Source organism: Diceros bicornis, chromosome 26 (assembly GCF_020826845.1).
Source record: "Diceros bicornis minor isolate mBicDic1 chromosome 26, mDicBic1.mat.cur, whole genome shotgun sequence".
NCBI classification, from domain to species: domain Eukaryota; kingdom Metazoa; phylum Chordata; class Mammalia; order Perissodactyla; family Rhinocerotidae; genus Diceros; species Diceros bicornis.
Genome location: NC_080765.1, coordinates 46,131,330 through 46,155,006, shown reverse-complemented (window position 1 = coordinate 46,155,006; position 23,677 = coordinate 46,131,330). Strand labels below are relative to the sequence as shown.

Genomic DNA, 23,677 nt, shown 5'->3' with positions numbered 1-23,677 from the left:
ACTCTTCCCAGCTCAGAGTATGACCTTGGGCAACTTGTGTTTCTTTTCTGGGCCTGTTTCCTTTTTTCCACGAAATTTTTCCCAACTCAAATATTTTGAGGATAAAACCCAAAACCCAGCAGATATTAGAGTGAGTGTTAGACAGGAAACTGCAAGTGGCTCCTCCTCAGAAAGAGCCTGGAATTACCACAGGAGTGACCACTGAAGGGACCTTCCCCAGCCCCAGCTGAGGCCCGGTGGGGCGTGTGCTCACCTTGGCCCAGCTGAGGTTATCACCAGGCAGGTGATAATGGACCATCCCTCGGTGCTCATCTTCCAGGATGCTGCCTGCACAAAGGAGAGACTGTGTCCCTATGAAGGCTGGGCCAGAGGGCCAGGGGAGGGTGGCCTGGGCCTACAGAATCTTGGCCCTCGTCCCAGGGGACGGGGATGTGGGACTTGCAGGGGTGAGGCAGAGATGCCCTCTGCGCAGTGTCACACACCTGGGAAGGTCAGGTCCACGAATGCCTTGAACTCCTGCAACGCCTTCTGCTGCCCGTTGCTTCGGACTTTGGCCTGCAGGGCATAGCCGCTGCCAAACTTGCTCTTGAGGTGCTGCGGGCTGCCCAGGCACTTGAACTGACCCTGTGCCATGATGGCCAGCCGGGTGCACAGGGCCTCACATTCCTCCATGCTGGGGAAAGGGGGTGGAGGCCTGACACAGGGCTGGGGGATGCTGATGCCTGCCCTCCATTCAAAGCCTCGTGCAGATGGGAAGGTGCTGACATCTAGATCAGGCTGTTCCTGATTCCCATGCTGAGTGTGGCCCACATGGCAGAGCCTGGGGACTCTCCTCACAGCTGCTGACAGGTCTTCTGTCCACCCAACCTCTCCCAGCCCACTCCTCCCACAGCCCTCATCCCAGCTCTTCCACTGACCCACAGAGACCCCAGCTCTACCTATGGGAGGTGATGACAATGGCCTTGCCGGACTCTCGGGCCCTCGCCACAGTGTCCCAGAGCAGGCGCCGGGCCACGGGGTCCATGCCAGTGGATGGCTCGTCCAGGAAGATGACTGCAGGCTCTCCAAGCAGGGCAATGCCGGTGCTCAGCTTCCGCTTGTTGCCACCACTAGGGAGAGAAGGGGCGCGGGGAGAGGCAAGGCTAATAATTAGCATCCCCAGCAGAGGATGGGGTCCAGTGATCGCAGAGCGCCCCAGGTGATGAGGAATGAGGTGAGCGTGCCTGGGAACCTCACTGAGTTGGAGGTCCCAGAGAAAGCCACGCCCAGTGCATTGGTCCACGCCTCCAAGTAGAGCAGTAAAACCATCTGTCTACACCTCCAGGGGCCTGACAGGGGCCCTCATCACCCGTGGCTGGCCTTGCCTCCAGGTGCCAGGAACCAGCAGGGCAGCCCCTCTCACCTAGTGCTGCCTGGGTCATGCTACCAAATCCCCATTTGATCCTAGAAGAACGTGCAGGAGCTCTGGCCCCCGATCCATGTGGCTGCCCCTAGGTCTATGGTAAGCGAGACCGACTCCACCCTGGGTAAATCCGGGGGTCACTGTATCACCAGGCAGGGGAGGGGCTGGGCGCAGGCCACCTGTATGTCCTGACCAGCTTGTTGGCGTGTGGCTCCAGAAGCAGGCCCCGAAGCGTGTTCTCCACGCAGGCACTGATGTGGCGCTCAGGGATGCCCCGGAGCCGGGCGTACATGACCAGCGTCTCCCGGCCCGTCATGTGGTCCAGCAGGGCATCAAACTGGGGGCAGTAGCCGATCCGCTGCCGCACCTGGGGTTGGAACACAGCCGGGGAGGCAGCAGGTCAGAGGGAAGCTCCTCCAGGTTTCTCCCAGCAAGTCCTGTCCAGGGTGGTCCATCAGCTGGTGCACAGGCCAGACACAGGAGGAGCTTGGCTGGCTCAGGGAGGCCATGGGCTCTCATGCTGCCCCATACTGAGGGGTCAGAGATGGCCAGAGCCTAATCCACTATGGGCAGTGTAGGGGCAGGCTGGTGCAAGACTTTGTTGATTATTCAAAGTGATTATCACCATGTGAATATCTGCTGATGAACCGCCCCTCATTCATGCATCAGACATATAACATCTAATGTGCGCTAGGTCTTTTCTTTCTTCTCGTTGGGTGGGGCATCGCCTGGTCAGACGGCATGGCAGCTGGGGCTTTGAGCAAGTGGCCACGTCCAGCAGAGCCAGGATGCTGCATGGCCATCTCTCCAACTACCTTCAGCAGTTGGCGGGGACAGGTGAGGAGCCTGGGTTCTGTGGATTCCAGAGACAGGGTTTCTTTTTCTTTACCCTCTTTGGGGTTCTTAGGCTTCCAGAATCTGATTAATCGGTTTGGGAACATTCTTCACCACTGCCTGGTCAGTCACTACCTTCCCCGACTCCCTCCTTTCCTGTTGGAGCTCAGATGAAGTGCACTTAGGACTTCTTATCCTCTTCTCCATTTCTAGATGACATTTATAGTTTTCTCTTTCCTGCATATATTTTCGATCTTGCTTACTTTTGTAAACACAGTTGTTTTATAATCTGGGTCTGGTGATTGCAAATCTACAGCAGTAGGCTTGTTTCTCCTGTAGGGCCCCTGTGTCTGCAGGTTGTGGTCAGGGGACCTGTCCCCTTTGCTTTTAGTTGTGCACAGCTCATAGGCCTTGAAACACTTGAGGGGGTTCTTCAAGGCCTGGGATGAAGGCCTTTCTCCAGAGAGGGTGTGTGCTGCGGTCTGGGGCACAGCAGACTAGAAGCCCCAGCTGCCAGTTCAGGAGACTTCAGGAGATGCTGTCACTCACAGGAACAGGCTCATCTCCTTTCCTTTTCCCTACTCTGCTCAGCACATGGGGAACCTTCCATGCAATTCCCAGGGTGGGGGGGGGTTGGGAAGGCAGCCTGTTTCATCCTTACCCTGTGGGCTAGCCCTGTGGGGGTCAGCCCCACGTGGGGCAAGTCTCCCATTACACCGCCACCGCGGGGCCCTCCCTTTGCTCAACAAGGCCCCTAAACCCATGCCCGAGTTGCCCGGAACACAGTGCACCCTCTGTGCAGCGGCAGCTCCAGTGGAGCCTCTCAGGGCTCACAGATTTCGGCAGGCGTTCCTCTCCATGCTGCAGGCTCTTCGATGCTCCTACCGATGTGGTTTGTCACTGACATTTTATCCAGCTTCTGGTTCTCAGCAGGATGCCTGGTCTGAACAGCCCAGGGCACCATTACTGTGAATCTACACGCACAGACTGGAGAGAGCCGGTTCTTTTCTTTTCAGTGGGACAGTGCTGTCAGTGCCACACCCCGTGGCCCAGAGACGTGGCTTCTCTGGGAGGGGCCCAGTCTCAGCCACTAGGCAGGCCTGGGCCCTCCTGGCCGAGGGGGCCCTTATCTTCCTGTCCTCTCTCTCCTCTCCATCACTTGCTTAGCTCTGGCCCCTGGTCACTGCCTCGACCAGCTGTCTATGAACTGTAGCCAGAGACAAGCCTATCGCTGCCTCCAGGGTGCCCTCTCTTGCCGCCTCCCTGTTGGCACCCACCTTCCCAATGTCAGAGCTGATGCTGTAGCCCCCGACAAAGGCATCCCCAGAAGTGATGGTCTCCTCCCCAGTCAGCATTTTGAAAGTTGTGGTTTTCCCAGCTCCGTTGAAACCCAGCAAGCCGAAGCACTCCCCTTTCCGGACCGCGAGGGAGATCTTGTCCACGGCGAGGAGGGGTGCCCGCTGCTCGTACACCTGTGAGGTACCCAGGAGAAAACACAGCAATGGGGAGGCCTGGAGATGGCAAGGAGGCAGCTTCCAAACGGTGGGGGCAGACCCCAGGAGGCCTGGTGGAGGGAGGGTGCACCTTACTTTGGAGAGCTCCTTGATAATCAGAGGTGTGTCCAGCAGGGAGTCCAGGCTAGGGGCCAGGATTCGGTTCCTCTCGTCCACCACGTCCTGGTCTTCAGGAAGCACTGACATCCGGGTATACACTTCCATCTAATTGTTGCGCAAAAAGATCACATGAGTGAACTCCAGCCCAAGGGGTCCTTTTCCGTGCGAGAAACAGGTCTCTCAGACCGTTCCCCCCAGCTCAGTCCCATGTGTGCTGATGCAGACCTTTTACTACAAGAGCAGGTAGCCTGCAGGGCTGAAATTTGCATCGTTTCAAAGAGACAAAAACTGCCTGAGGAACAAGGGGGGAGCAGAGACTCCTCTGAGGGGTGTGGCAGATTTTAATATGAGAAGAGAAACTCCTTCTTAGAGATGTCTTAATATTTTAGAGAAGCCCATTTGCCCAGAGAAGCCCATTTGCCCAGGGTTAATCTGTATATCCAATGTGGTCTCAGCAGGTTTTGTGTGTTTGTGGGACGGGATATATGTGACAAATACGAGGGCTCCGGCCCATACTGCCTCTGCTGAAACCGAGGAACCCAAGGTTCCAGGCTCCCCAACTCCACAGTTTCAGGGTCTTGGGACTCGAGAGCCCCTGACGATGTGAGGACTGCGACCCCCTCCTAGGCTGGGAGCGCTGGGTGGCCATGCACCCTGGCCATGGCCAGGTGACGGGCCCTCCCTGCGTATGGGGCTGAGGAAGCTGGACTGTGGTGGGAGAGCCACTCACCAGCGCCCGCCTCCTCCGGAAGGCACAGACGCAGGTCTTCAGCCTCCACAGCAGGTCGGTCTCAATGAGGAATAGGAGGGTGAGGTAGGCAAACCCTGAGGCGGCCATGGAGGTCACGAACCTGCCGACCCCTGGGGCGCTCCACGCGTAGAAGTTCTCCTGGTACTGGATGTCTGTGTAGGCAGGGAGAGGGCACTGCACCCCGTGCCCCCGAGTGCCTCTCCTCCTCCCCCAGGGTCCCAGCCCAAGCCCCTCTCTCTAGGCCCACCTGGCACCTGCACCCCAGCCCTCTTGATGGAGGCTGTGAAGGCACGGGGTCCATTCGTCTTCCAAGAGTGTGACCCATGTTTGTCACTGCCACACGGGAGCCCCAAGCACTTCCCACATTTTAGGGTGGTTTTGCCTTTCGAGGGGCACCTATGATAAGTGACCGAATCACGCCTTCACTCACTCACTCACACACTGGCTTCCTTGCGTCACGGACTGCACTGAGATGTAAAGATGGGTAAGATGTACCCCCCTCAGGTGGTCAGGGTTTAGAGAGAGGACAGGCACGCAGCCAAGCAACCCTGAGTAGGTCCTATGAGGTAAGGAAACGGCAGGAACAGAGCAGAGACTGAGCTTGCCTGGGGGACACACAGGCCTCACAGAGGTGACAGGTTGACTACCTGGCACAGAAAGGGCATGTGGTGGGCTGAATGGTGGCCCCCAGAAAGATATGACCACCTCTTAACCCCAGAAACCTATGAATGACCTTACTTAGAAATAGGGTCTTTGCAGATGTAATTAGTTAAGGGTCTCGAGATAAGATCCTAGATTTAGGGTGGGCCCTAAATCCAATGACAAATGTCCTTACAAGAGAAAGGCAGAGGGAGGTATGAAATACAGAGGCACACGGAAGAAAAGGCCACGTAAAGACAGAGATGGAGACTGGAGTGATGCCACTCCACAAGCCAGGGAATGCCAGGAGCCACTGCAAGCTGGAAGGGGTAGTGGGCGTGAGTGGGATCAGGTGGGAGCTGGTCAAGGAAGTGGGGACTTCCCTGTGTGTCTGAGAGCTGTGAAGACAGTGAGGGGTGCCCAGCCCAGGTGGGTGGGGCCTGGGCCGACCTCACAGAGGATTAGGGGTCAGCCAGGCAGGAAGGGGGAGCGCACACCATTCCAGGGGGTGAGTACCACGTCCTGAAGACGCTTCTGCTGCTTAAACCTGGTTTGTCTCAGTGCTGGGAACAGGGACCTGCTCAGTTACACCTTGGGCCCTGAGCCTCCCTAGAGGAGCCCCTTTGCAGTAACGAGGGTCCTGGGGATGCTCTGGCCAGTCCCCAGGGGGAGAGCTGAGAAGAAGGAGCTGTCCGAGAGAAGGCCCAGGACACTCACTGTATTTCTTGCAGTAGTGGGCTGCAACCTCGGAGGAGGTGCAGTACCTCCTCGTCTCATAGTTCTCATAGAAGCTGCTGACTGCCATCCCCAGACAGTGGTTGGGCAGCACGAGGAACACGCGGTCCAGGGTTCTGGCAAGTTCTTCTAACTTTACCGCTGGGGGGAGGAGGCACAGACCAATCAGCGCTGGAAGACATACCACACCAGCCCCCAAGGACAGCTCAAATCAGGGAAGGCAGGTTCCCGGTATTCCCTATACAGTGCATGTGAGCTGGGCACCCAGCTGGGCATCCCCCACAGATCAGGCACCAGGGCTTCCTGGGACAGCACTTCCTGGGGGGCAGCCCCACCTGCTCTGTTGAAGCTGCAAAGGGGAGGTTCTGCAGGAGGGGACACGCAGACTCCATGCAGCTGGCTGAGCAGGGCCACCTTGGGCAGAGGGGCCAGAGCGTGGCCTGGCCCCGTGCCCATGCTGGCACCTCCCCCCATCAGAGCAAAGTGGCTCCATGGGTGCTCAGGATGTTGGGGAAGAGGAGGGCGGTCTCTAGGCTCTCACCTGGGATGCGCATGATGGTGACCATGAGGAAGGTGGCAATGCCTGACAGGATGTTGAATATGGTCAGCCTTGTGTAGGCAGTGGCCGCCCCCGAAAAAAAGAAGTTCATCAGGTACATGAGGGGGATGATGGCCCAGCCGTAGAGCAGCAGCAGCAGCAGAGTGTCAGCCACGTGGCCATCCCACGTGAAGGCGTGCACGTCAAAGGCCTTGAACACCACCTGCAACAGCACAGAGACAGGGCAACTCGTTGGGCCCACAGAGCAATACAATGAGGATTAGGGGTCAGCCAGGCAAGAAGCACACCATAGGCCCATCCATCAGCCCATCAGCCCACAGGCCGCATCCATCTCCTGCGGTGGTTTTCGGTCCTGGGATCTTCCCCGACAAATTTCCCCTCCTCCCCTTTGGTGACAGAGCTGTCACCAGGGCATCCAGGGCTCTATCTACCAGAGGAGACAGATGGGGTGGCGCAGGGGGTTGCCAGGTCATTCCCAACTGTCCTCATGGAACTGGGGCTGAGCTGCTAGAGTGGACCCCGGGCTGGCTGTGGTCTGCGCTGAGGACCCTAGGCAAGCCCCCCGGACATGCGAGGAAGGGCCTTGGCACCATGCAGCCCTCACCAGCAGCAGCAGACTGGGGACGAGGAAGGACATGAGGTCCCACAGCAGAGCGGAGAGCCAGAAAGTAGCCACGTGGACTCCGCTCACAAACTGGACGTGCTTGGCCTGGACGGCCCTCTCACTGACCACCAGGATGGAAAATGTGCTGGCCAAGAAAGCCATGGCGAAGAGCAAGTTGAGGGCGATGTCAAATCCCTTCCGGCCCCTGCGGGGTTGGGGGGGCAACAGAGCAGGTCAGGGACAGAGCATAGCATGTCCGGGCAGGAGGGGAGATCGGGCCCTCCGTAATTACTGTCCAAAGCATGCGATGTGGTGGCCCAACTGCTAAACGGGGTTAAGAGAGAATGCCAGAGCGGTGGGGGTCTCAGCACTGGGAAAATCCCATCCCCCAGAGAAGAGCCCTTCCTCTGCACTTCCTGTCCCCAGTGATGGCAGAGCCACTCACCCAGTCTCCTTCAATTTGTCTCCTGTTCCCCTACTCCCTAAAGACACACAGATGATGGTACCACCTGTCCATCTGCCTTTCCCACATCTCCTGAGACCCTCCGCCTGGTTCTCTCTGTACTGCCCTAGTCAGACCCCCACTGTTGGGCACCTGTGCCACTGCAGTGGCTCATTCCCCTCATCAAGTGCACCCTGCCTTCTACGTTCGGCTGCCAGCAACAGCTGCCCAAAATTGGCTTTGATAGCATTATTCTGTGGCTTAAATACTTCCTGACAGTTTCAACAAATGGTGCTGGGACAACTGGATATTATTTGGACAAAAAAAGGGAATGAACTACTGACACATGCTACAATGTGGATGAACCTTGAAAGTGGAAGAAGCCAGTCACAAAAGGCCACATATGATATGATTCTGTTTATGTGAAATGTCCAAAACAGGTAAATCCAGAGACAGAAAGTATACTAGTGGCTGCTTAGAGATGGAGGAGAGGAACGGAGAGTGACTGCGGGTGGTCACAGGGTTTCTTTCAGGGGTGATGAAATGTTCAATGAAATTATATTGTGGTCGAACAGGTACATGAAAAGGTGCTCAATATCACTAATCATCAGGGAAATGCAAATAAAAACCACGAGTTATCACCTCACACCTGTTAGAATGGCTGTGATCAAAAAGACGAGAAATACTAAGTGTTGGTGAGGATGTGGAGAAAAGGGAACACTTGGGCACTGTTGGTGGGACTGTAAATTGGTGAAGCCACTATGGAAAACATAGTGTGGAGGTTCCTCAAAAAGCTAAAAATAGAGCTACCATGAGATCAAGCAATTCCACTTCTGGGTATTTATCTAAAGGAAATGAAAACACTAACTCAAAAAGTATATGCACCCCCATGTTCACAGTAGCATTATTTACAATAGCCAAGCTATGGAAACATCAATGGATGAATGGATCAAGAAAATGTGGTATATATGGAATATTACTCAGCCATAAAAAAGAAAAAGAAGGAAAGCTTGCCATTTGTCACAACAAATGAACAGACCTTGAGGGTATTATGCTAAGTGAAATACATCAGACAGACAAAGACAAATACTGTATGACTTCACTTATATGTGGAATCTGAAAAAAAAAAAAACCAAAACTGAACTCATGGATATGGAAAATAGATTGGTGGTTCCCAGAGGTGGGGGGGGTGCAAAATGGGTGAAGGGGGTTGATAGGTACCCAGTTATAAGATAAATAAGTCCTGGGGATGTGATGTACAGCATGGTGACTATAGTTTATAATACTCTATTGTATATTTGAAATTGCTAAGACAGTAAATCTTAGAGGTTCTCATCACAAGATAAAAAAATTTTGTATCTATGTATGCTGACAGATGTTAACTAGACTTACTGTGGTGGTCATTTCCCAATACATGTATATATCAAATCATTATGTTGTACACTTGAAACTAATATAATGTTAGATGTCAATTATATTTAAAAAAATTATATTGTGGTGACGGCTCCACGACTCTGAATATCCTAACAACTATTCAATTGTTTACTACAAACAGGTGAATTATCCGGTAGGTGAATTCTATCTCCTAAAGGTGTTAAAACAAAACACAAAGTCCGGCTGCCTGGTGCACTGTCACCATACTAAGCCCGGCCTCCTCAGCCTGACCTTTGGGTTTCCTAGTCCAGAGCCCACCAGGACGCAGATGCCACTTCTCGATGTTCCCAGCACAGCCCCCCACCTGTGGCTGCTGGTGACCGTGCCCAGGTGTAAAGGCCTCAGGAGCCCATCCCTCCCTTACGTCTCAGTAGGAGGGTAGGCCCCTCCCCAGCACTTTGTGCATCATTTCAAGGCCCTGCAGTCTGCTCCATGGCAAGTATTTATCTTTGTACTCATCTGTTCCTAGTGTAGCAAGGAGGCAGATGACTGCGCCTGTGTCTCTGCTTTTGGGGTAGGGATAGGAGGTAGCAGAAGGGGAAGAAGACATTGTAAGGCCCAGGGCACACTCTAGAACAGGAGTTGAAGATGAAACCACTCCCTATTAATTAACTGCCCTCAAGTGGAGTCATTGTTCTGAAATTAACTGATTTGTTTGGGTTCCAAAAACTTCCACAGAGTTTTGGGGGCTCTGTGACCAGGATGAGGGAGAGTCCTATGCACATGATGGCATGAAAAGGCCTGAGGAGAGAGATGCCCAATGGGCTCCCTGATTCAAGGCCACCAAGTGGCAGTGACACCTGACCTCGCTGCATTCTGCTGTTCTCGCTCACACACACAGCTGGGTGCTGTCCGGGGCATGAGCGTGTGCTGGGACCCCCTGGGGACTGCCACTCTCCAAATCCTCAGGAGTCTCCTGCGGGGACCACAGTGTATGTGGGATGGGGTATCACTACCCTCTCTGCTATCCAAGGAAAGGGTGAGTATGGAAGGCTGGGGAAGATATGGGGTTCCCTGGTGAAGAACCAGAAGCTATCTGAGGGTAGAAACTATGCTTTATCCACCTATGTGGCCCTTGGTGGCAGTGGCAATGCCAGAGATGGTCAGTCCTGATGACAGAGGTCCTGACCTGATGGGGGTGGGATCCTGGGTCAGGGTCCTGATGGGTGGGGGCAGGGCCCTGACCTGACAGGCAGAAGCAGGGTCCTGGCGGGGTGTGGGAGGGGTGGGGGCGTGGTAGGGCTGTGCACATACTCATTGAACTGGTCCTTGGCAGCCTGCAGGGTGCTCCGGGGCTGGGGGTAGTTGGAGACCATGATGGAGGCCCCAGGGCCACACAGCAGCTTGAACAGGAGGTTGTCCACAACGGCCAGCGCGGTGGCCGGGGAGTGGTAGGCCTGGTTGTTGAACAGGGCAGTGACCACGGTCCGCTCGCCGACATCTCTGAAGGATGCAGCCACCAGGCACCGCTCGTTAAAGCCACCTCCCTCCACCGAGGCCCTGAAAATCAGGAACTCCTCCAGGTCACCTGGGGGGTCAATGGCAGAGTCAGCAGCGCACATGACCGGCCCCGTGGCCCACACCCAAGGCCTGCGATCTGGGGAGCTCTAAAGGCCTAGAGGAACTGTGGGAAGGGCACACCACCTTCCACAACACAGACACTGTCCTTGGGCCATGGACACGTCCTGGGAGCAGCAGGACCTGAGGCCTTGGTGAGGGGGCACCCTCCTGCAGCCATGGGAGGCCGAGCAGGCAGAGCAAGCTCTTCCTTCTGTCGCACAAACACCTCCCGACACTCAAGGGAGCCACGGAGATACAGGGGCTGGACTCAGACCAAGGTCAATGTGGCAGGGAGGAGGCCAGCTCAGGAGAAGGTGAGGCTCTAGAAGGCAGAGCTGTTGAAATCGGGGAGCAGCCTGGTTGGGCAAACCCCCCTCCCTGAAGTGCCAGTCAGGTGCAGGGAGGGGAGTGGCTCCAAGTGGGCTTGGACCAGCCCTCACAACCAGGTGAGTAGGCTTAAGGGCTACCTCCAAGGGGTGTGATTACACAGGACTTTCCCCCCTAGTTTTCTGTTTTTCCAATTTTTATAGAATGAATAAGTACCCTTTTATAATTGGGAAAGAACAGTTTGTAAAAAGAGTGGCCTGAGGGAGCAAGACCCTGGGAGCTGTTCTCTTGTCACAAGGATGAACTCCAGCAAACTCTCACTTGAGGTCTTAAATTCTCTGGGCATTCAGGTCTGGGCAGCCCAGACGCCTGACGTTCTGCAACCCAAGGGCAACAACGGAAATCCCAATCCTGCCTGCACCCAGCACAGTCCCGCTGCCTCTCACTTCGCTCCTCGCTGTGGTGTGGAGAGAATGTGGGTTCTGATGAGGGGCGCTGGGGTCCGCCCTACGCTCGCCGAGTGACCTTAGGCACATTAAGTTCAGTTCCACTAGATCATGTACGCACACTGCCCGGTCCACAGCTGCTTGAGCGGCTGCACAGAGCCAGCAGCACACACGCATCCTGCACACACCCTCACTGCTCTGGCCTTGCCCCTCACTCAGCTGTAACACAGGGACAGAGATGACACCTACACTGCAGAACCCAAGGGTCAGTGAGGGGACAGGGACACGTCAGTGAATCTTAACACTGATAGTTACAAAGGCTTCCATCAAGGCCGGTTGTAGCTACCATTCATAAGGAAAAAGGTCAGATGCCCTTAACTACAGCATAACAAAACTACACAGTGAGGGGGTCAGAACCGAAAAGGTCCCACTCAACAAGGGAGCAGGCAATTTGGCTGTCCAGACGGACTCAGGCTGGGGCGTCTGCAGCAGCGTCCTGAATCCCCCAATGCCACCCTGCATCGTGAGAGCCTCGCAATCTTTGCGCCAGGCTTGGGGACAGCCAGGAAACAGGCTGGGGGACAGACGGAGGTGACAAACAAGGTGTTTGCCACTGTCTCAGTAGGGATAATCTGGGTCATACTGGCTGGCAGGGCTGAGCAGGGACTCTGGCTGCAGGGGCTCCTGCCCAGCCGCAGTGCCCACCACAGTGCCAGCCCGTTCTAGGCTGACAATACCTTCAACTGTCTCCTAAAGAAGAACCCAATTCCTGCCAGGATTTTGCAACCATTCAGTGTGCTGAATCTAAAGGTTGCTGGCCAGGAAGTGGGAGGGGAACAAGAAAATGAGAAAATCTTCAAGCACGTTCCCTTTAACCAGAGCACGATGCCTGCTCTAAACCCAGGGCAGTGTCCAACTGCCACCGCCAGAGTTGCGAGACACTTTTGGTTTTAGGATGCTGGAAGGGAACACCTTGTCACATCAAGGCGTATTATGACCAGCCTAGTAAACAGAGAAAAGGTAACGTAAATATCATCAAAGTTTCGCATTTCATTTATGAATGGTCCTAAAATATACAATTTCAGTAAATGACTGTGTGGACACAGTTTAGCCCCAGAGATGGGGCCTTGTGTCTTTCTCTGACTCAGTGCAACAAGTTTCTCCCCCAGGGGACACCTGGCAAAGTCTGGAAGCATTTTTGGTTGTCATTATGGAGCGGGGGCAACGCCAGGGATGCTGCTAAACATCCCACAGTGCACAGGACAGCAAAGAACTAACGGCCCCAAATATCCACAGTGCCGAGGTCTAGAAGCTGGCCTCTGACAGCACAACTCAGGCCCCAAGCCCCTAAGGGACGCCCCTTACCGAGCACCTCGCGAGGCTCCTGGCCCTGGGCCTGCAGCATGTCTTTCAAATGCTCTGACAGCTGCTGATCCAGCCGAGAGGTACTGGGAACTGAGAAGGGCACGACGGTTCTGCCATACTCATCCAAGGTCAGCTTCAGGATGGGATCATCGAAGATCTCGGAGGAGTAGTTGATGGCCAGGAGGGCCAGGGTGATGCACGTCAGAGGGACCAGGACCTGAGCCGCTACCATCTTCCACTCCCGCCAGCTGTACGTGGCCTTCTTCAGGAACATGGCCCAGAACTGTTGGCAGTGGAGGGCGAGCTGTGGCAGAAGGGACCAGGGTGTGACGGCTGCCACTCAGAAGCCAGCACCTGACCCCCGCCCACCAGAAGTAGGCGTGGTCCCCACATGAGCCTGGGGGCCTTCAGCTGACATTTGTGCCCTGGGGCCCCAAGACCTCTTGCAGGACTTGGTCAATGACATGGAGGACACACATGTAACTGTCCCTGCAGGTCGTGATATGGGCTCAGGGTCTCACAACAGCCATGGGCAGGGCAGGCACTGTTTTGTCTTCGCAGGACGTTAGGGCACGAGCTGCGATCCCACAGGGGAGCCTCTCCCTTCCCCCTGCTCCTGGTAGGAGGACCCTGGCCATGCTCACACAGGAGCAGATGGACAACCCCACTCCCCGTTGCCCATATTCTCCAACCTTACCCCTTCATTGTCCTCTAAGTGTGGGGAGCGCAGGGCTCTGGGGTCAGGCTGACAGGGACCAGACCCCACCGTGCACTGGCCATTTGACCTTGGCCCAGGCCTCAGGTTCCTGTCTGTAAAATGGGACCAGTGCTGCTCTCTACCTCGTCAAGTGCCAGGCACACAGCAAGCTCCTGGTACACAGAGCACTGATAGCATCATAAGCAAACATTTGCTCTTATTCGTAAGTGGCCAAATTAGAACATTAAGAAATTACAATTGGTCAATTAAAATGCTCTGGGTTTTCCTTCTCCCTGCCAACCCATGGGAGCAGGAGCTGTAATCTGCCCTCTTCCCGGGGCACTGACCCTCCCGAAGCCCTTGTGGACCCTAACACGTGGAGTTCAGGGGTCTCCCAATCCTCCCACGCTGGCAGGCCGGCCCCAAGTGCTCACCCCAGTGTTGAGCTTGATGGTGGCGCACTCCTCCTCGATGAGGGTGCCAATGCCATCAGTCGGGTCCATCGTCCCGCACAGGTGGCTGTCCACTGCCCAGTCGCTCGCCCGCCTCTCGTGCTGGTACTGCAGGGCAGGGAGCTGGATGGCCTGGATGTCCATGCTGGTGTCTACCAGCTTACCAACCCTGTGCCAAGACATACGAGGCCTGGTCCTAACTCAGCTCCTCAGGGAGGGAGCTCAGCTATGCTTCCACGGAGAAGGGTGGTAGAGGTGGGAAGAGAGCAACTGTCAGAGGCACTACAGTCGGATGCCATCGGCTTCATCAGCTGGTTCCTTCCTTCCTTCATTCATTCATTCATCAATAAATACCTCTGGAACATCAGCTATTGCAGCTGAGCCAAGTCCAGGAGAGAGAGACAACCAGACAGGGCCACTGCCCATGAGAACCCCCGGTCACAGGGGGAGACTGACCAAAGTCAGTATTTGTAACCAGGGCTTTCCAGGGGGGCAGAAGAGGGCTTGGGGCATGATAGCAGCACCAGGAGGACTCCTCACAGCCAGTGCAGGAAGCCGTGGGTTGGGGTACTAATTGCCAAGCTGAGCCCAGGAGGGACAACCCCGGAATGGGCATGACTGGGATGAGTTTGTGGAGGGTGGACAGGTCCTGGGCCGTGCTGGGGCCGCACTGCAGCCTGGGAGCCACCTGACTCATGCCGCACCGTATCTACATTCCCTGGTTCTGCTGCCTCCTCTAGGCCGCAGGATCCTTAAGGGAAAATATCTATCTCACATTTATTTTTGTGTTTCTAGTTCTTAGCACCATATCTGCCAAATAAGCCTTCAAGAAATGTTTGATAAATGCGATCATTGTCTCGAGCTCACCCTGCAGTTCTGAGGGTCTGAATGCTACATTTCACAGCATAGCCACATCTTCATTACAGCCGGAGGCACACTGAGGGATTATTATCTAAACCTGAGAGGAGCTCAGCAAGCCTGTTGCTGCTGTGGCACAGTATGATGCGTGAGACCCCAGGGGAAGCACGCACACGTTCCCAACAGGGAGCTGAAGTTTCCGGTGAACTGAGCACAGCTGCTGTCTGCTTTCTGAACTGCTGTGCATGTCAAGCACCTCGCTGAGTTTGTCCAAGTGGCACTAGGAGTCCTGATTTGAACTGGGCGCTCTGATAGCCGACCTACTGCCCTCTCCCACGCCAGGCTGTGTGTCCACCCTTAGATGGCTGTTCGAGATGATAATCAAGGGGACTGCTTTATCATTACACTTTAAAAAAATCATCCACATGGCCAAGTCCTAGACTGACAGAAACACGTTTACTGACCGAAGGAAGACCTCCTCCATGGTAGTGACAGAGGCCCCAAAGCTCGCGATGCCCAGCTCCTTCTGCTTCTTTTCCAGTTTAGCAAAAAGACTTTCAAACCTGAAAAAAAGACCCAGAACGATGAGTCACTTCTCAGTTACTTTCTAGATAATTTGTTCCTAAATAATCACCTCCGTGTACAGTGGGGGAGGGGCAGAGGAAGGTTAGCTCCTCGAAATGCCATTTCAAAAAAAATAAAAAGAAAGTTTTCCATAGTGGCTGCACCAATTTACATTCCCACCAGCAGTGTATGTGGGGTCCCTTTTCTCCACATCCTCTCCAACATTTGTTATTTCTTGTCTTTTTAATAATAGCATTCTGAACAGCATGAAGTGATATCTCATTGTAGTTTTGATTTGCATTTCCCTAATAATTAGTGATGTTGAACATCTTTTCATGTGCCTATTGGCCATCCGTATGTCTTCTTTGGAAAAAATGTCTGTTCAGATCCTCTGCCCATTTTTTGGTCAGGTTATTTGGTTTGGTGCAGCCACTATGGAAAACAGTATGGAGGTTCCTCAAAAAATTAAAAATAGAACTACCATATGATCCAGCTATTCCACTTCTGGGTATTTATCCAAAGAACAGGAAAACACTAATTTGACAAGATATCCACATCCCTATATTCACTACAGCATTATTCACAATAGCCAAGATGTAGAAGTAATCCAAGTGCCCATCAACGGATGAATGCATAATGATGTGGTGTGTGTATATATATATATATATATATATATATATATATATATATATATATATAATGAAATACTACTCAGCCATAAAAATACACGAAATCTTGCCATCTGTGACAACATGGATGGATCTTGAGAGTATTATGCTAAGCAAAATAAGTCAAAAAGAGAAAGACAAATACCATATGATTTCACTCATATGTGGAAGATAAACAAACAAACACATAGATACAGAGAACAGATTGGTGGTTACCAGAAGGGAAGAGGGTGGGGGGGAGGGCAAAAGGGGTGACGGGGTACTTGTGTGTGTGGTGACGGATGGAAACTAGACTATTGGTGGTGAACATGATGCAGTCTACACAAAAGTCAAAATATAATGATGTACACCTGAAATTTATATGTTATAAACCAATGTGCCCTCAATTAAAAAAAAGCTGGGTTTTGTTCCCTGCTTTTTTTTTCCCACGTAGCATCCTGTGAGTATTTTGGTCTGTTAGGCATTCTTTGAGAGTATACATCTACATGACATCACAAAGCAAACAAAAAGAAATGGTGAATACTCATTCTATCGCAGGGTAGGGAAGCAATTTCTAAGAAGGAATCACAAAGGAAAAGATATGACCCATTAAATGTAAAATATCTGCATGGAAAAAACATCCCACAAAATTAGGCAACAACAAATTGGAAAAAGTTGCAACAAAAATGGTTGATGTTAATATATAAAACACTCTGACTGATAAATGAGCAAGAGACATGAACACAGTATCCAAAGGAAGCAATGCTTCAAGGCCAGTAAGCAGTGGGAATGTTAACCTCCCGCCAGCAGGATGGAAGAAACACAAAATGCAATTAAGCAAGTGTGTGCCATTCTCATCCATTAGATAGATACACAAATATTAAAAAAAAAATTTACTCAAAATTGGCAACCATGGAGTAAATGGACACTCTCCTGTTCTGCTGATGGGGAAGTCCAATGCACCTCCTTTCTAGAAGGGAATCTGGTAATATTTATCCCATTCTTGGGAATCTATCCTAAGGGGGCACTGGACATCTGGACAGAGTTTTCTAGAAGGATGTTCATTAGCATATTTTGGGGGGAAAAACATGAGCATATGCTAACAAACTATATGTTAAATAAACTATGGTATATCTGGGTCAGGGAACACTATGAGGTTACTGAAACCACATTACTCAATCGGGCTTGCAGCAAGATTAAATGTACTTTTAAGATTTACATCCCAAAGTTTCTGAATGTGAATCAAGAGCTTGGTTTTTACTTCCCTACTGGTAGTCTGCTCTGTTTATGAGACACATGTCCATGACTCAAATTCTGAGATCAACAAGAGACACAAATTCACAATTCCACAAATAATTCTGAGTGGGCTGCTGCATACATTTAACGCCGAGTTAGGAGTGAGCCACATGCCGCATGTGAATGGCACCAATGCACTGAGCACCCATTTGATGAGTCAGACTCTTTTCTGCTCAGGCACAAGTTAGGTTTCTCCCAGCCCCAGTGCACAGGGAGGCCTGGCAACCTGGACCCAGCAAGCAGATCCACTATGCACTGATGGTCACAGGCCCAGGAGCTGAGAGATGCCCACTGGCCAAGCCTGACAGGTGCAGAGCGGGTGACTCTAGGCATGGAGCCCCGAAGGCCCACTGAGCCCCCTTCTCTGATCTGTATGTGGGTTTGTTCCCTGTGGGATGAGTACCTGTGCATGCTCTCTCTGGGATGCATACCTATGCGCTCCCTCTGGGACCCATACCTGCGTATGCTGTCTCTGGGACGCATACCTGTGTGCTCCCTCTGGGATGCGTACCTGTGTGTGCTCTCTCTGGGACGCACACCTGTGTGCTCCCTCTGGGATGCGTACCTGTGTGTGCTCTCTCTGGGATGCACACCTGTGTGCTCCCACTGGGACACGCACCTGTGTGTGCTCTCTCTGGGAAATGTACTTGTGTGCTCCCAGTGGGACGTGCACCTGTGTGTGCTCTTTCTGGGACGTGTACCTGTGTGTGTTCTCTCTGGGATGCATACCTGGGTGCTCCCACTGGGACACGCACCTGTGTGTGCTCTCTCTGGGACGCATACCTGTGTGCTCCCTCTGGGATGCGTACCTCTGTGTGCTCTCTCTGGGATGCATACCTGTCTGCTCCCTCTGGGACATGCACCTGTGTGTGCTCTCTCTGGGACGTGTACCCGTGTGTGTCCCCTCTAGGACACGTACATGTGCATGCTCTCTCTGGGATGCATACTTGTGTGCTCCCTCTGGGATGCGCACCTGTGTGTGCTCCCTCAGGGACACATACCTGTGTGTGCTCTCTATCAGACATGTACCTGTGTGTGTTCTCTCTGGGATGCGTACCTGTGTGCTCTCCGGGACACATACCTGTGCATGCTTTCTCTGGGATATGTACCTGTGTGCTCTCCCTGGGATGCATACCTGTGCGTGCTCTCCTTGGGAAGAATGAATGACAGCTCTGCTCCAGCGCTGCTCTCCAGGGTGGCGTTGGGGACATGGCGGTGGACCAGCCGGGAGATGCCCTCGGGGTTGCAGTGAGGCTCCTTCACCAGTGTCATGTGGTAGCCTGCGCCTGGAACACCATGGAGCCCCACGTGAGGCTGCCTCCTACTTCTCCTGGCTCACCTGGGCCCTTGAGCTCATGGGAAAGGGGCTGGAGAGCCAGGGCACCTGAACCATGAATGCATCTCAGAGCGCCTCAGAGCTGTCCTGCGGGTCTCACTTTCCACATCCTACCAGGGAAGGGGCACTGAGCACAATAAAGAGGTGAAACTTGAGCCTGACTTTGGACTTCTAGTCTCAGAGGACGTGGTGGAAACTGTCCCCAAGACTTTACTCCCCACTTTCCTCGTAATGGAACCCCAGGACGAAGGTCGTCCTCCCCAACCTCCCCTTAGCCTGATGGTAACCATATCGGGTCACCATCTGCTCGATGGGGCTGTGTGCTGGTCAGGAGAAGCCACAGAAGCAAGGCGTGCAATCCCCGGGGTGTCTAAGGGGAGGGGCACTTGTCTCCTGTCTTCACTCCTTCTCGCTGGCAGAACGTGGGTGGGACCTGCCATGCCAGCACCACAGTGGACCATGAGCTGACCTCGAGAAGGGAAGCCAAGTTCACACAGCAAAGAGGGGGCTAACTCCACATGCCACCCACCAGCCCTGGACCTCCTGGCGAGCCACTCATTTGTCTGAGAGCCACAATGCTGGTGAGCATGCTTGGCCTCTCCAAGGGTACCGCTGCTCTTGGTGGCCCTGGGGCTCAACTGCTATTCCATTGCTCAGGCTGAACATCATCCTAACCAAATCAAGACTATCTGCTCCGTTCCCTTCCCTTCTCATTCTCACAAGCCCCTCTGCCTGAGGCCTCGGGTCTCCGTCCAGAGGCAACAGAACAGGAAGTCTAGAGAAGGCCTCTCCCTGCCTGACCTCAGGGGCCCTTCGTGAAAGGTACAGCAGGCACTCTTTTCAGCACACTGGGCCAGTGACGCTGACCCTGTGATGGAACGGAGGTTGGGCTGCCTGCCCTGCTTCCTGCTCTCAGCTGCTCACCATATTTCTGTTTGAGGAACAGCGATGACCCGCAGCACTGCAGCTCCCCCTTGGCCATGATGGCGATGCGGTCCCCCAGCAGGTCGGCCTCGTCCATGAAGTGGGTGGTCAGCAGGATGGTGCGGTCACTTTTCTGCTGCTGAAGAAGGTCCCAGATGGCCCTCCTGGAGATGGCGTCCATGCCTGAGGTGGGCTCGTCCAGCATCAGCACCTGGAGAGCAGAGGAAAGCCTCATGACGATGGCAGAGCCCCATCCCAGGCCCAGGCTGGCTGTGCTGTAGGCCCTGTGCGGCTCGAGTTCTCTGGAGATGCAGCAGTACCGCCCGGGCCAGACTGCACATCCAACCGCACCTTGCTGCCCCGAGTGTCTGTCCACCGTGTGTGGGGGCCCTGACCTGTGTCCTTCAGGAGGCTGGGCCTCGCTGCCCCATACCTTGGAGCCCGCTATGAGGGCAATGCCGATGGAGAGCTTGCGCTTCATGCCCCCGCTCAGGAACCTGCACCGTGAGTCCCGCTTGTCCTCCAGACTGAGGATGTGCAGCATCCTTTTGACTTCTTCAGGGCACTTCTGGCGTGACAAGCCTTTCAGCTGAAACAGCAGGGGACAGAGAGATCCGGCAGGGGTTTCTGATGGGCGGCTGGCCACTTTGCCTTGGCGTTGTCTCCCTCCCTTTGTGTGCTGGACTTGGCATCCTGACTTCCCTCCCTTACTCCAGATCTGCAGCTCCTCGGAGCAGGTTTTGGTTTGCTGGGAGGCTAAGGGCTCACCTGGCTGCCTCAGGAACCCAAGGTGACTGAAAAACCACAACCACCTATGAATCCTGTCACCCGCCAGCTCACCTGAGCATAGAAGTACAGGTGTTCTGCGACAGTCAGGTTGTCGAACAAGACGTCGTGTTGAGGGCACAGGCCCAAGCTCTTCCGGATTTGAACCATGTCTTGCGAAATTTCGTACCCACTGATATACGCCCGTCCACTGGTCGGGGGGAAGAGGCCTAGGGCGGAGCAGAACACCCCAGGGGCTTAAGTCCAGCACGAACATCCTGCCAGTCAGCATGCGGTGGGAAAACTTGGCCTCGCTCCTGGGGTTTCGCTTAGCTTTATGGAGCAGTCTGCCTGTGAGTGAGTTGGCCAGTAACCCCCGCTCCCCGCCATGGTGGAGACAGAGGCCGTGGCCACTCACCTGTGAGCATGGAGAGGGTGGTGGTCTTCCCCGCGCCGTTGTGGCCCAGTAGGACAGTGATCTGCCCCTCGTACAGGTTCAGGTTCAGGTCTTTGACGGCTGCCTTGACCTTGTTCCCCACTCTGAACACCTGCAGGAAAGGCAGAGGGCCGCCCTGGACTTCTGCGACCCTTCAGGGGCTTCACTTGGACAGGCCCCTGCGACTCCCTCTGGAATACCGACCTGAGGGTCTTGGAAGGAGACTACGCCCAGTGTTACCAATTATCACACAGAGAGGCAAGAAGTTTGGGGCAGAGCACTGATTGGAGGCCGCGCTGCTTGCTACTACTCTCTGGCCTCCCCCACCCCTGACCAGTCTCCAACACCGTCGGTGTCTCGGCAGAACCAAAAGGCCTGTGAGGCCAAGGCATTGCGGTGCAGTGAGCACAGCAAGCATTCACTACAAGGCTGGTAAGAGGTTAAGTCTGGGTGGCATGTGTTACTGACTCGACCCAGAACTGGGCCCTGGGGACACACAGCCTGGGAAAGCCGGTCAGAGAGCAGCCACGGGCATCCAGGAGGCATCAAAGCCTGGAGGACGGTCACCAGCTCAGAGAGAGCCCTGGGCAAGGGGGCAGGTCTCACTGCCCGGGACCCCACTGTCCCCGATCCCCGCAGTCCCCATAGGGCGTGGCACCTTGGACACATGGTTGATCTTGATCCCAGCCACCAGATCCTCCGGCTCGGCCTCAAAGTACTCAGTTCTGAGCACTTTTTCAGGGTCGTCATCTTCTTCCTCTTTCCCTAACACCGTCCTCGGGCGCCCACACCAGTACGAGGGCTAGGACGGAAACCAGGTGGGTTTCAATGGCCAATTCATGTCAGTTAATTTTGTTTGTGACAAACCAAGAAACAACTAACCAACATGTTAGATACCCGCAGCACCCAGCCCTCAGTCTTCCCCCGCAGGGCACGCTGCCGCAGAGAAGACGCTGCTTCAAGTCCCAGGGTGGGGTCAAGATCCAGCACGGCTCCTCACTCATGTATTCTGGGGAAGCTCTCAGCCTAAGTTTCCCAATCTACCATATGGGCATAATGGTAACTCACAGGCTTATTGTGCCTATCAATTCAGATACAACACAGAGGAAAAGTAAACAATGACACTGCATATACAGACAGGTTACTGAACATTCTTGTTCAGGATGACGTCGACATCAGGGCAAAAACAAAGGAGGCTGTGTCTCCATGCCCTGACTGCATCCTTACTTAGCCATACAGGAGCTCGTGAAATAAGCAAGAGAAGCAAAAGGGCCGGGCCTCCCTCTGCTATGAGGAGGCCCCTCCCTATCCACCCTCTGTCTAGAGGATGACCCTCCACCCTCTGTCTAGAGGACAACCCCCAGCTCTCTGTCTAGAGGACGACATTCCACCCTCTGTCTAGAGGACAACCCCCAGCCCTCTGTCTAGAGGACGACCCTCTACCCTCTGTCTAGAGGACAACTCCCAGCTCTCTGTCTAGAGGACGACCCTCCACCCTCTGTCTAGAGGACAACCCCCAGCTCTCTGTCTAGAGGACGACATTCCACCCTCTGTCTAGAGGACAACCCCCAGCCCTCTGTCTAGAGGATGACTCTCTACCCTCTGTCTAGACAACGACTCCCACCCTCTGTCTAGAGGACAACACTCCACCCTCTGTCTAGAGGACGACCCTCCACCCTGTCTGGATGATGACCCCCCACCCTCTGTCTAGAGGATGACCCTCCACCCCTATCTAGAGGACAACCCCATGCCCTCTGTCTAGAGGAAAACCCTCCACTCTCTGTCTAGAGGATGATCCTCCACCCTCTGTCTAGCCATCACAGCAACAGGCTGTGTGAGGGGTGAGAATACAATCACAAACCACACACGCTCCCTGTGAAGCGTGTGGCTTACGGCACAGTAAGGCAGTGGTGTGGGCAGGGTCATGGGAAAGGTGAGAACAGGGCCTTGGAAGAACTGCCCCCAGATGTATGCCCTGTGGGGTGAATCTGTTTAACCCACAGCTGTATTCCTGGTGTGTTCCCAGTGCCTGGAATAGTGCTGGCTCATCATATTCCATTGGTTTTAGGGGACACATTTCTCACGTTTTAAACTCTGAAATCAGAATGTGTCTTACAAATCATGGAATGCCATAGTTTAACTGTATTTTTCTCTCTTGGTGATAAAGTAATGGTGCCTGTAAAAATGAATAGCATTTTAGATTTGATGAAATACATAGTGGACGCTTGATAAATAGTTGTGAATCAAAGAATGAACAATAGAGTGGCACCTAACTAACCATCAATAGGCAATTAGTTAAATATATGGTGGCACATTCTTGGAATACTGTGCACTCATTAAAAAATGAAGTTGATTCATAAAAATGTATAAATTTAAATATAAAAATAGTTATAAATAAAACAAAATTTATAAATATGTATAGATAAAAGTCCAAAAGTTTATTTTATAAACAGATCCACACATATATGTACTTAGGATATCTAAGATGTACTGTTAGGTAAAAAAACAAACAAACCAAGTTTCAAGCATTTTAAAACTACGGTCCTCTTTTTCTAAAAACAAATGTATAAATGTCATATAACATACGTGTATGCTACAGGATAGTATACGCACAGAAAAGATCTGAAGAACTACACACTAAAGTGTCAGCAGTGTTCACCTCTGGGTGGAGGCATTGTGCTGTAAATTCCAGCAATGCAATCACTCTTACAAGAAGCTGTACTACTTTGTAAGCAGAAAACCCAGTATTTTTTCGAGAAACGAGGTAGGGGTGTGGGTGCGCCGGTCCTGTGGACCGTGGGCCCAGCGCGAGCTCCTTCTCCAAGACCCTGGAGTGCAGGGATCATCTCGGGTGGTGGAGGGTCTCAGGGCCTCTAGGACACACTGCTCATTGCCTGGGCACAGGGCAAGCCCTCTACCCTGGCCCGACTAGGCGTCATGTGTCAGGGACTAGAGGGGGCCCAGGGTGAGTGCTGGGGACACTTCCACCCG

The 23,677-nt window shown here is 53.5% G+C and overlaps 1 protein-coding gene across 7 annotated transcripts in view; it reads right to left on the bottom strand.

Moving 5' to 3' along the window:
- The window catches only part of ABCA3 (ATP binding cassette subfamily A member 3), a 49,606-nt gene that overhangs the window by 1,141 nt on the left and 24,788 nt on the right, over window positions 1-23,677 (bottom strand). For 5 of the 7 annotated variants that reach the window (XM_058570281.1, XM_058570279.1, XM_058570280.1 and 2 more), the window contains 20 exons: window positions 21,345-21,488; window positions 20,669-20,798; window positions 20,326-20,480; window positions 19,919-20,074; window positions 19,486-19,696; window positions 18,361-18,511; window positions 15,183-15,281; window positions 13,843-14,029; window positions 12,712-13,015; window positions 10,268-10,541; window positions 7,138-7,342; window positions 6,516-6,735; window positions 5,957-6,145; window positions 4,580-4,752; window positions 3,826-3,954; window positions 3,514-3,708; window positions 1,582-1,769; window positions 939-1,109; window positions 483-673; window positions 254-327 (listed from right to left, as the gene is read on the bottom strand). In XM_058570281.1, the coding sequence (XP_058426264.1) occupies window positions 254-327; window positions 483-673; window positions 939-1,109; window positions 1,582-1,769; window positions 3,514-3,708; window positions 3,826-3,954; window positions 4,580-4,752; window positions 5,957-6,145; window positions 6,516-6,735; window positions 7,138-7,342; window positions 10,268-10,541; window positions 12,712-13,015; window positions 13,843-14,029; window positions 15,183-15,281; window positions 18,361-18,511; window positions 19,486-19,696; window positions 19,919-20,074; window positions 20,326-20,480; window positions 20,669-20,798; window positions 21,345-21,488 (3,546 nt within the window). Of the gene's footprint in view, window positions 1-253; window positions 328-482; window positions 674-938; window positions 1,110-1,581; window positions 1,770-3,513; window positions 3,709-3,825; window positions 3,955-4,579; window positions 4,753-5,956; window positions 6,146-6,515; window positions 6,736-7,137; window positions 7,343-10,267; window positions 10,542-12,711; window positions 13,016-13,842; window positions 14,030-15,182; window positions 15,282-18,360; window positions 18,512-19,485; window positions 19,697-19,918; window positions 20,075-20,325; window positions 20,481-20,668; window positions 20,799-21,344; window positions 21,489-23,677 lie in introns of those variants that run through there. The other 2 variants (XM_058570283.1, XM_058570285.1) reach the window with 2 other exon arrangements.